This window comes from Phyllobates terribilis, unplaced genomic scaffold (genome assembly GCF_046119375.1).
Source record: "Phyllobates terribilis strain yellow unplaced genomic scaffold, ASM4611937v1 Scaffold_1__5_contigs__length_1240528914, whole genome shotgun sequence".
NCBI classification, from domain to species: Eukaryota; Metazoa; Chordata; class Amphibia; order Anura; family Dendrobatidae; genus Phyllobates; species Phyllobates terribilis.
The window spans coordinates 905,169,653-905,182,521 of record NW_027362761.1 but is presented as its reverse complement, the minus strand read 5'-3'; the positions used below and the strand labels follow the sequence as shown (position 1 = coordinate 905,182,521).

The window sequence follows — 12,869 nt, the reverse complement described above, 5'->3', positions numbered from 1 at the left end:
ATAGCACTATGTACTTACAATTGCTCATTTTGCCTTTCTACCCTTCTAATTCTTCTCTTTTCTCTGCTCTATGTAGACACAGGAAGTCTCTTTTCCCTGCATAAATCATTACCCTCTTCAAGTCCTGACCAAGCTGCTCCCTCCTCCCCTTCTCCCCCTACCAAGGACTTTTGCAGTGACTCATGACTCATGCTGGGAAATTTGACCTCCTGTTTCTACATAGAGCTTAGAAGGATTCAGCTAGTCAGATTTTTATCAGGTAATGTCATAGACCTAAAGGAAAGAGAAGAATTAACTGAGTAGAAATGCAAAATGAGCAATTGTACAGTACACAGTGCCATGTAATATGATGACTTCAATATGTTGAGAGGATAGAGATGTTAATGGGAGGGCTTTTTTAACCCACATACTGATATTGCCTCCTTTTATAGACTTTAATTATAAATATATACACATTTCATCATATATTCTAAGTAAATGCAGACATTACTATGAATGTGACAAAATAGCACATTTCATCTTTCTATGCCTATGAGTAATTGCCTATGCAATAAAGCATAGCTTTTAAATGTTTCCATAGTAATTACATCTTTTCAGCTTTGCCATTATTGCTAATTAACATAATTGATAAACACAAAACAAATACAATATAGAACAAAACCATTATTGATCAATTGTAACCTGTCCAAATACTAACTGCCACAATACAGGTTTCAACAATACTGTATATTATTTTTTGTTTCTTCTACCTTTATGTGTTTTATGTGTTTCTCATTTTATTTTTTAGGCAACATTGAAAATGAGTATGATGATGTCACAATCAAGATAATATTTGCTGTGGTGCAAACAATTGGATTTTTTAATTCAATTTGCAATCCTATTGTATATGCTTTTATGAATGAAAACTTTAAGAAAAACTTCCTGTCAGCTATATGTTTTTGCTTTTGTTTCATGAAAGACCGAACTTCTCCTTCAAGGAGACCTGGAAATTCGGGTATCACCTTAACCCAACAAAAAGTAAGAGAAAATACCACAAGTGAAGATACTAGGAGGGAAGCTTTCAGTGATGGAAATATTGAAGTCAAATTTTTTGATCAGCCTGTTGCCAAAAGAACAACAAAAAGACATCTTCATTTGTTCACATCAGAACTCACTGTCCATTCTTGACCTCAAGAAGGCAAATATTAATTTCCACAATTATGCTTGTAAATAAAATGTATGTAGATAAAATATAAAACAGACTGAAAATGTTTACATTGAGCCTGAGAACTTTTGAGCCATAGCATTGTGTACTCAATTATTTACCAATGCTTTACATTTTATTTAAATACTTTAATATTTTAAATTATATATATGGTCACATTTTCTATTTGATTAGGATATTTATAATAATATTTAATAATCATTTTATTATAATTATTGTGATAAAAAGGAGTTAAATTCAGTAAGGTGAAATAAAAGACCACCTTTTTCATTTACCTAAATGGGAACTGTACTTTCAACAAACTTTGTATAACTCAATAGTACAGGCGAATATGTGAAAATTTGTAATTTATCTTATCAGAGACATCTGCCTCCTTCTCCATTTATAACATGAACAACTGAAAATGAAAATATTGAGATACCAGAGTCATGATAGTTATAATTCAAAGTAGTAAAACATTCGACTTACCTTGTGTAAGGAGGGTATCCTTGGTCACTGGACATCAATCATTATGCCAAGGAGCCAAATTGACTTTCAAACAATCTAACACAATCTCTCTCTGTTCAAGAAACATCCAAACTGGAGATTGCTGGTATAATTCTAACAAGTGTTTGATTTGGATGAGTAGCATAAAGATATGAAAAAGAAAATATCCAGTACTTAGAGAAAGAGTAAGACTAAAGTGCTTCAAAAACTGGGTAGTTTAAAGTGTCACTTATTCCACTGTTGGGTGAGTAGACAAACATTGACTTACTTTTTCCTGGATCACTCATTACCATCACATAGTCTTGCATCCATGTTGAAATAGTTTGTGCAATTATGGATTCCTGCTACTAAACCAGTAATCATCTAAATGCAGTATACTTCAAAAGTAAATGTATTAAACATATAAAATTACAGAAAAAAAGGCCTTGCAGTACTTTTTGGGAAAGGGGAATTACTTTATTCTCCATACCACCTCCATTCCACCCCCAAAATGTCTTACAAGGACTTTTATGACATGAAGACTGACATATTAAATAGAGTTTTATTGCAATTGTATATGCCTAATAAATATACTTTTGGTGTATATTTTATTTGGAGGATTACTACTTGAGCACTAAAGGGCCATAAATGGATGAACATCTGTAATATTGATGCCAAGGCTATTTGACCCTGAGGGTGGTAAGCGATCTGGGAAGGGGGTAAGTCAATATATAACTACTAACACCTACATTGAAATAAGCTACCCTTGAATCCATCCAGTCTAATTTTACTCTTTAACTGGATATTTTCATTTTCTGATCTTTATATTTCTTTCTCCATTTATGAGCCACTTTTACTCCAACACCTTGCTTCCTGGACTCACTATTCCATCCGTCGAAACATCTCAATTCCATATTGCTCAGCACAAAATGTACTGCCAGCACAGTTTGTTATCAGTACAGCATGATGTCAGATGGTGCAGAGCTTTCTAATGAGTATACACCTCACTGCAGAGCTGGATTCACTTCTACACAGCTCAGTATTGCTGTACAATTTCCTCACTGTCTCTGCTGCTTATGTGACACCCCAGGGGCCTGGTTGCCACAGTGATAGAGATGTTATGTCTGAGAGCAGGTGGGAGGTCCTTTGGTCAGGGATCCTGTGCATGCCACACCTCCTGCCCAGTCTTGGGAGGGGAAGAACTTCCCCTATATAAACCCGGGGCTGAAGCAGGGTTAGGAGTCAAGGAGAGTAGAGACAAGAAACAGTCATAGGAAGAAACAGCTGGAGCTCAGTGGGAGCAATACTACTACGAGTCAGGGGCTGGCAGCTGCAGAGCTCGCCCTGACTGAGAAGCTTTCTTACCGGACCCGGCGTCCGAGGCTGTGGGGACTAACTCTTACCCAGCAGCAGAAGCCGACCGGCAGGGGATTTCAGGTCCTCAGGCCCAGAAACCCGAAGGCACGGTCACACGTGTGGGACCAGCACCGCCATCGTGGAGCGGAAGCCAATAGAAGGCCCCGAGTCACCGGCCATACGGGTGAGCACCACACGGTACACTCAGGGACGTGGGCTACTTATATCCGCTTCTAGCAAGGTAGCCAGAAGAGTACAGTCAGTTTGGGAGGCCTACAACTCCGCCTGGCCAGGGGAGATCCCATCTGCTCAAGGACTGACCAGGCCCCGTTCGCTAGCAAGTACTCCGGGAGGGTCTATCGTTGTTACCAGTAAAGACCCTGAATTACACCGCACCGTCTCTGAGTGGTTCCTGCTACCCCCATCTTCCACGTCAGCTGCCCTGAGGCCATACCCCTCCCGTTGGGGGTTATACTATCACGCTGCACAATTCTACACCGGCCTCAGCGGTCTGCCCTGCAGCGGCAGCTCCATAGCTGCAAATCAACGGGTGGCGTAGTCGACACTCAAATAACATCTATCAAGACTGCCACACACTGAGTCTGACCCCCTGGGCACGGACCGGGTCCCCGCCACTCGGAGACTACAACCCTCATCTGATCCGGTTCCGGGTAAGCCCCCGTGCGCGAGACGCTACGCGACACAGCAGGCCCAGGGGCGCGTCAACTTTGGCGTAGTCGGCAGGATTGTGCCCGCAACCACCGGGTACTGCGTGCCTGAAAAGCAAAGACTGTTCAAACTTACCAGTGGTGAGGTTTCCCGCCATCCGGCGCCATCTTCTGCCTTCTTCCCGCCATCCGCGAAGTTTTCCCGCCATCCGGCGCCATCTTCGGCCTTCTTCCCGCCATCCGTGGAGTTTTCCCGCCATTGGACGCCATCTTGAGGACGCCGCGCGGGAAGAAGAGGGGCGTGGACTTCGAAAGCGCGCGAGAACTGAAGCCCCGCCTCACGTCCGGACGTTGCGTAAGGTCCTGGAAGGAGCCCAGCAGACGCCGACGTCACTGGAGCGCGACGGAAGGTCCTCAACCCTGACGATCTACTGCGGAGCCGCGGCCTACGGAACAGGATCATCGCAAGGTAGGCCACGGTCCACTAGGGGGGAGGAAGATGTCGGATACGGAGGAGAGCTTCACTGCCTCAACCCCCACCAGCGCCACCGCTGCTGCAGTTATGCCCTTCACCATGCCCTATATCCCGGGAGCAGCTTGGCTACCCCAGTACTCAGGGGAGTCACATACCCTGCATGACTTTAGAGAAAAGCTGGATAGCCTCTTCCAGGTGTACCCCCTCACAGAAGAGCAAAAAGTGAGCATCCTGGTGGCCCAACTAACCGGGGCAGCTAAAAGGGAAGTAAAATCCTGGCCATCTGGGAGGAAGACTGTCGCAGGGATACTAACCCGGCTGAAGGATACCTTTGATACCCGCACCTCAGCCGAGATTAAGCTTAGATTCTACGGGTGCAAGCAGCGAGCGCATGAGAGTATAAGGGACTATGCACTAAACCTACAAGAGGCCCTGAGGGCCATTAAGCAGACCGACCCTGATGGAGTGGGAAACGAGGACAGGCTGTTGACTGAACAATTTATAGAGGGACTGTATTGTAATGCCCACCGAACCCAGTTGCGGGCGATGGCCTTACAGGATCCCCATCTGGGCTTTGCACAGTTCAAGGACAGAGCCATCCGGGTGCTCCGAGAACCGGCACCGGGTGGCGTTATGACCCACAGGCGCCCAGCTATTACTTACCACCAGGAGGCGGCGCCCTTGTCGGCAGGGCCTGTGGGAGCTGATGCGCAGGCTTTGGACAATGACCCGGCTCCAGACCTACACCATCAGGTCCAAGAGCTAGCTAAGAGCGTTGCTGCGCTAACCCGAACTGTGCAGTCTTTACAGGTTTCCACCCCAGGGAAGATCCAGCTGGCATCCGGACCGGAGGACATCCCGTGGCGTCGACCAAGGAGGACCCCACCGGCCAGAGGAAGACCCAGGGACCGATACAGCGAGGACGGATGACCCATCTGCCGCCGCTGCAATCAACCCGGACATATGGCAAGGTACTGTTCTTTAAACGGGCACAACCTGGGGTAGAGGGCCAACCCCCAGGAAAAAGATCACCAGGCCCATCGAACTGGCGCGACAGATATGTGGGAGGACGTCCAGTCTTGCCGGTGGTACTGGATGGCATTCCCATGAGTGCCCTACTGGACACCGGGTCGCAGGTCACCACCATCCCGTACGTGCTCTTTAAGCAGTACTGGAATGACTCGGATATTACCCGCTACCCTGACGACGACTTGAGTATCATCGCCAGCAATGGCCAGCCCGTGCCACAGATCGGATTTAAAGAGGTGACCATCAAAATCGGTAGAGTCGAACTGGCAGCACAGGGACTGATCATTGTAGATATTGACAAACATGAGAGTCACCCAAAAATAACTCTAGGAACTAATGTAATTGAAAATTGTCTTGCAGAGGTGATTTTCCTTTTACAGCAGGTTGCCAAGAACGCCAGCTCCGGCGAGCAGCGGGTGCTCCAGAAAGAGATCCGGGCACTGATGCGACGGCAACAGGTGGAACTCTCCGGCGGTGAGATTGGTAGCGTAAGAATGTGTGACCCTTTTCCTATTGCCATGCCCCCAAAAAGTGAAATGATGATTTGGTGCCGGGCAGCTATTGGTCTGAGAGGTAGGGATTACCAGGCAATGGTAGAACCAGTTTACTCAGACAGTAGGCCCACCATTTTGACAGCACGGGGGGTGGTTGATGTACGCCATGGGAGGGTGCCCATTCGCATAATAAATATCGGGGAGAGGGAAGTGTACCTGCCCCGGTATGCCACGCTAGCCAAATTATATACCATTAACCAAAATTCTATACAATCTGTGGAACCCTTGCCTCCATCTCACCCGGAGGAAGGTAACGGCTCTAAGAAAAACATGGAGGACTGGTGTCAGCAACTACATCTGGGTACTGACTCCACTCCCTCACACCAGAAACAAGGAGTCTATCGGGTGGTTCAGGAGTACGAGAGAGTGTTCAGTAAACACCCGTTAGACTTCGGGCGAGTCAAGGGGGTAGAACACCACATCCCCACGGGAGACCATCCTCCTATAAAAGAGAGGTATCGACCCGTACCCCCTGCCCACTACCAACACGCCAAGGGGATGCTTAGAGACATGAAGGAGGCTGGGGTGATCAGGGATAGCTGTAGCCCCTGGGCAGCTCCACTAGTCTTAGTCAGAAAAAAAGACAACACCATGAGGATGTGTGTAGATTACCGGAAAATCAACCGTATCACACACAAGTATGCGTACCCCTTACCAAGGATAGAGGAGTCATTGGCTGCTTTAAGATCTGCTAACTTCTTCTCTACCTTGGATCTCACTAACGGGTACTGGCAGGTTCCTGTAGCAGAGGCGGACCGGGAGAAGACCGCATTCACCACCCCGATGGGACTTAGCGAGTTCACCTGCATGCCGTTCGGACTCTGCAACGCACCAGGAACCTTCCAACGACTAATGGAGTGTTGTCTGGGCCACAGAAACTTCGAGACGGTCTTGTTGTACCTGGACGATGTCATCGTATATTCCAAGACGTATGAGGACCACCTGAAACACCTGGTGGAAGTGTTCGAAGCTCTGGCGAGTTACGGCCTAAAGGTGAAACCCTCCAAGTGTCACCTCCTGAAACCAAAGGTGCAGTACCTGGGACACGTGGTGAGCGCTGACGGAGTGGCTCCCGACCCTGATAAGATCACCGCAATTAAGGAATGGCCAAGCCCCTCCAGCGTAAAAGAAGTGCGGCAGTTCCTCGGGTTGGTAGGCTACTACCGAAGGTTTATTCCCGGTTTCATCAAAAAGGCAGCACCTATGCAGGACCTCCTGATAGGCCAGTCCCGGAAGGCCAAGAACCAGAAGCCGCCCTTCAAATGGGAGGAGTTGGAAGAAGAGTCCTTCCGCCAGCTGAAGATGGCCCTCACGGGGGACGAAATCCTGGCATACCCGGATTATAGCCAGCCCTTTATCCTCTACACCGACGCCAGTAACATCGGGCTAGGAGCCGTACTGTCCCAGATCCAGCAGGGGAAGGAACGAGTAATCGCCTACGCCAGCCGAAAACTGCGACCCACCGAAAGGAACCCCGAGAATTACAGCTCATTTAAGCTAGAGTTCCTGGCCATAGTATGGGCAGTCACCGAGCGCTTTAAGCATTACCTCGCTTCTTCCCGGTTCACCGTGTACACGGATAACAACCCGTTGACACACCTGGACACGGCAAGACTCGGTGCCCTGGAGCAGAGGTGGATGGCCCGTCTGTCCAACTACGAGTTCACAATCAAATACCGGGCCGGACGCTCCAATACCAACGCGGATGCCCTGTCCAGGATGCCCAACCTGCCGGACGAAGGAGAAGATCCGGAGGGACTGGAAGAAGTTGAACTCCCTGCGTTCCACCGTCATGGGACTATCCAGTATTCCCACCGGGTAAGGAGTAAGCAGGCTGCTACGTTGAACCCCTTACCTCACTACAACTGGGCGGAAACGCAAGACAGCGACCCTGCCGTCCGACTGGTGAAGGAGATGCTGACTCGCCCGGAGGCTTGCCTTGAACCAGACGCTCCGGAGGAAGCCAAACAACTATGGGCAGAGAAGAGTCGACTGTTCCTTTACAAGGGGAAGTTGTGCCGCAGAATGGTTAACTCCCGGACGCATGAACTACTCTGGCAAGTAGTGGTGCCACGAAGAGACGCAGCCATGGTGATGGAGGCATACCACGACGGAGCTGGACACTTCGGGTGGAAGAAGCTGGAGTTCCTGCTGCGCGAGCGATTCCACTGGGTAGGCATGAGGGGAACCATTGAGAAGTGGTGCAGAGACTGTGGCCCGTGCAACCTGAGAAGGAAGGACCGTGCCAGCCAGAAGACTCCCCTGCAGTCCATCGTCACCCGGCAACCGTTGGAACTGGTAGCCTTGGATCATGTAAAACTGACCCCAAGCAGAAGTGGCTACGTCTACGCGTTAACCATCGTGGATCATTACTCCCGGTTCTTGGTTGTCGTCCCCGTCAAGAACTTAACGGCTCAAACAGCAGCTAGAGCCTTCCAGCAGCACTTTTGCCGTCCACACGGGTACCCGGACCAAGTGCTGACGGACCAGGGACCTGCCTTTGAAGCGGAGGTCTTCCAGGAATTCTGCAATCTGTATGGCTGCCGGAAGATAAGGACGACACCCTACCATCCGCAAACTAATGGACTTTGTGAGAAAATTAACCAGGTGGTAATGGATCTTTTAAAAACGTTGCCCCTGGAAGAACGCAGTCTGTGGCCTGAGAAGTTGCCCGATCTGGTGGACCTATACAACCACATCCCGGTAGGTTCCACCAACTGTACCCCGGCTTACCTAATGAGGGCAAGACCTGGTAAGTTACCTGTTGACCTGGAAATGGGAGTCCTGACACCCGAGGACACTTCACCAGAAACAGACTGGGACACGGAGAGGCAGCAGCAGTACCGGAGAGTACAGGAGAGCGTGGAGCGAAGTCTCTGTCAGGCTAGGGAAAGACAAGAGAAAACTTACAACCAGTATGCTCCCGCTGTTCCCCTGGTACCCGGAGAGCAGGTCTTGAAGAGGAAGAGACGGCTCCACAAGTTGGACGACCAGTGGGAAAAGGACCCGTACACCGTACTGCCCTCAAGCCAAGAGAACCCGAAGGTTTGTACCATCAGTAAAGACGGAGGGGAAACCACAGCTATTGTATCCCGGGACCACCTGAAGAAGTGTCCCGAACAACTGAGGAACCCTGAAGAGGAACAAGAAGACCATCGACCCGTAGAGGAAAGGGAAGATATGGTTAGTACTGTGCTCGGGGACTTCCCTCGGTCTTGGACTCAAGTCAATGGTGCAGTTGTGGTACCCGTACTCACCTTCCTCCAACCAGCATCCCAAGCACCTACGGAGCAACAGGTAGAGCTGGAAGAACAGCCGGTCCAGGAGGCAGAAGACCCCACACCCGCAGACCAGGAGAATCAACCCTCTGCTTGCAGTGAGCCTGCCATATCCCTAGTGAGCCAAAGAGCCGGTAGACAGCTGCCCAGTTTACCCTTGACAGCTCCTACACCCTGTAGTTCAGGGCTAGGCAGTCAGCTCCGTAGGTCCACTAGGGCCACTAGAGGCCAGTTACCCGCACGGTGGAGGATTTGAAGTGTATAAATTGTTTTATTTATGTTTACCTATGTATTGTTGCTTGTGTATAATTTTGTGTTTCTAGTTATTTGTAGGAGTCCTTGGTGGATTTACCGGGAATCCTTGTACATAGTTGGAGCGCAACCCAGGACGGACTAAAGACTGTTAAGGACTCGGGGTAGGACAAACCCCTACCTGGTTACGTCTCCCTGTTTTGGTGAAATGGACACCTTGCTTTTCTTCAAAGACTGCACCCGGTTACGGACATGCCGTAACCATCTTTATATGTTTTTCTTATTGTATTATTATTGTTTTTATCTTGTTATGTTTTTCTAAAATATGTTTAGTCCCGGAGTACTAAATTTCACTAGGGGGGAATGTGACACCCCAGGGGTCTGGTTGCCACAGTGATAGAGATGTTATGTCTGAGAGCAGGTGGGAGGTCCTTTGGTCAGGGATCCTGTGCATGCCACACCTCCTGCCCAGTCTTGGGAGGGGAAGAACTTCCCCTATATAAACCCGGGGCTGAAGCAGGGTTAGGAGTCAAGGAGAGTAGAGACAAGAAACAGTCATAGGAAGAAACAGCTGGAGCTCAGTGGGAGCAATACTACTACGAGTCAGGGGCTGGCAGCTGCAGAGCTCGCCCTGACTGAGAAGCTTTCTTACCGGACCCGGCATCCGAGGCTGTGGGGACTAACTCTTACCCAGCAGCAGAAGCCGACCGGCAGGGGATTTCAGGTCCTCAGGCCCAGAAACCCGAAGGCACGGTCACACGTGTGGGACCAGCACCGCCATCGTGGAGCGGAAGCCAATAGAAGGCCCCGAGTCACCGGCCATACGGGTGAGCACCACACGGTACACTCAGGGACGTGGGCTACTTATATCCGCTTCTAGCAAGGTAGCCAGAAGAGTACAGTCAGTTTGGGAGGCCTACAACTCCGCCTGGCCAGGGGAGATCCCATCTGCTCAAGGACTGACCAGGCCCCGTTCGCTAGCAAGTACTCCGGGAGGGTCTATCGTTGTTACCAGTAAAGACCCTGAATTACACCGCACCGTCTCTGAGTGGTTCCTGCTACCCCCATCTTCCACGTCGGCTGCCCTGAGGCCATACCCCTCCCGTTGGGGGTTATACTATCACGCTGCACAATTCTACACCGGCCTCAGCGGTCTGCCCTGCAGCGGCAGCTCCATAGCTGCAAATCAACGGGTGGCGTAGTCGACACTCAAATAACATCTATCAAGACTGCCACACACTGAGTCTGACCCCCTGGGCACGGACCGGGTCCCCGCCACTCGGAGACTACAACCCTCATCTGATCCGGTTCCGGGTAAGCCCCCGTGCGCGAGACGCTACGCGACACCGCAGGCCCAGGGGCGCGTCACTTACAACCTGTATGCTACTAAAGGAAAAGAGTAGGAAAACCTCACTACCTTCTGTACTGTGTATGAGATACATCATATCAGTAGCAGCTAATTTCTTTCCACTAGCTCTGAGTCAATTTCAAATTATGAGATAGAGCTTACAGAAGGGAAAACTGGGGAAAATGCAGAAAAATGTTATTACTTATGTACACATATGACAGATTTTGAAAAATTACGTGAACTTATAGTTCTAATTTAAGTGGTTTTCCCACTATAGACAATTTGGTATTTCCCCAAATACAGTATGCTGTGACTCAAAGGTTGAAGTTCTCGTACCTTTTGACAAGAAGGATCTGTGCTACTGCCTCTATTCAAGTCTAGGGTAATCATAAAAACGGGCTTGAATGGAGAGCGCTAAGCAAATGCAAGACACTTCTCCAATCAAATCCAGCTACCTCATCTGCTCAAATTAACCTAACAGTCCACTTTTCTCCAGATGAGTCAGGGGCGCAGAGGAGTCTTTTAGACTTGTATGGCATTTGTAGATATGCAAAGAATGTCTCCTTTAGGAATGATTTCAGAATTTAATGGTTGAATAAATTATATTCTTTCACAAAAGTGACAAGACGATTACAAATATACAAAGTGACACAATTAGAATGATGTCACAGCTTGTAATACAGTATAATATACAGTGGATGAAATAAGTATTGAACGTAACCAATTTTCTAAGTAAATATATTTGTAAAGGTGCTATTGACATGAAAGTCTCACCAGATGTCAGTAACAACCCATCCAATCCACACAGGCAAATAAATCAAACCATAGATATCCATAAATTAAAATATGTGTCACTTGGATGCAAAGCAACTAGGATAATGAATGTTCTCAGGATACTTTACTGTTGGCATGATATAGAGCTCTTCCAGAGGTCACAAACAATTTGAACAGGGTTTTATCAGAGAAGATATCTTTACACCAGTCCTCTGTAGTCCAATACCTGTATTTCCTGCAAAATGTCAGTCTGTTTTTGATGTTTTTCTTGGAGAGTAGTGACTTCTTTGCTACCCTTCTTGACACAAGTCAAACCTCCACTAGCCTTCATCTCATTGTGCACGCCGATGCAGTGACACCTGACTACTGCCATTCCTGATGCAAGCTTTGCACTTAGGTGGAAATTATACCATAGCTAAATCTTCTTTAGGAGATGGCCCTGGCACTTGCTGGACTGTCTTTTTGTGCCCTAAAGCCTTCTTTACAGCAACCTAACTTATCTTTTTAGATTTATTGATGATCTAATAGTTGATTTAGAGCCAATTTTACAAGCAGTAATGTCCTTGCCTGTAAAGCCCTTTTGATGTAAAGTGCTGATCACTGAATATATTTCCTTGGAGGTAACAATAGTTAACAGAACATGACAATGATTTCAAACACCAAATCCTTTTAAAGAGAATCTGACAGGTGATACATGCTGCCCAAACCATGGGCAGCATGTATTAGCCACTGGCGGTATGATCAAAGCCATGCATGTTTGACTTTGAAACGCTGCCAGGGATCGAGCCATGCTGTGCACTATGCACTACGTGCGTATAGGCAGAGACTGGGCAGTCATTGTCAGAGCGAGGGGAGAAGCCACCGGGGACCCAACTGCATGACTAGTGCACAGCGTGGCTTGGCTCCCAGCAGCTAATAAAAGTATGTTGTTCTCTGAATCGCCACAGCATTTCAGAGTCAAATATACATGGTTGTCATTGTACATAATCTAAGCTATTTTTTAATGTACTTGTTTTAAAAATTCACTACCGTTCTCAAACTACACTGTCTAACAGTTTGTCTATTTTTTTATACTTCCTGTCTGATGACGATTTATTTGAGAGCCCCCAGTGCATCTTGTGATACTCAAACGAAGCGTCATCAGAGCAGGGGGCAGAGACAGTGGTCGCTGTCACAGCCTTTGCCCCCTCCGTGAAACGAAGTGTCATCAGTGGTGCTCATTTCAGGTGTGGGGCTAGTCCCTGCTTTGTTCCCTGTGCGCTATCTCCTGTCACCTGCGCGCTGTGCTCTGTGCACAGCTTCCGCTATGTTGTCAGCTTAGATGAATAGTAATAAGCCAGTAGCATTTCAAAGAAATCTGCAGGGATATTTTCCATGCTTCTATAAACATCCTTATCGATCAGTTTTAGCAATTGGGTGTGTTTTCTACTTCTTATGGTTCAGCTATATTAAATCCAAGGACAACA

At 48.0% G+C, this 12,869-nt stretch overlaps 1 protein-coding gene across 1 annotated transcript in view; it reads left to right on the top strand.

Moving 5' to 3' along the window:
• Window positions 1-2,934, top strand: part of QRFPR (pyroglutamylated RFamide peptide receptor) — a 325,429-nt gene extending 322,495 nt beyond the window's left edge. Inside the window, exon 6 of the mRNA XM_073655578.1 lies at window positions 788-2,934. Within this exon, the coding sequence (XP_073511679.1) occupies window positions 788-1,167 (380 nt within the window). The 3' untranslated portion in view covers window positions 1,168-2,934. The remainder of the gene's footprint in view (window positions 1-787) is intronic.
• Window positions 2,935-12,869: the final 9,935 nt, after the last annotated feature.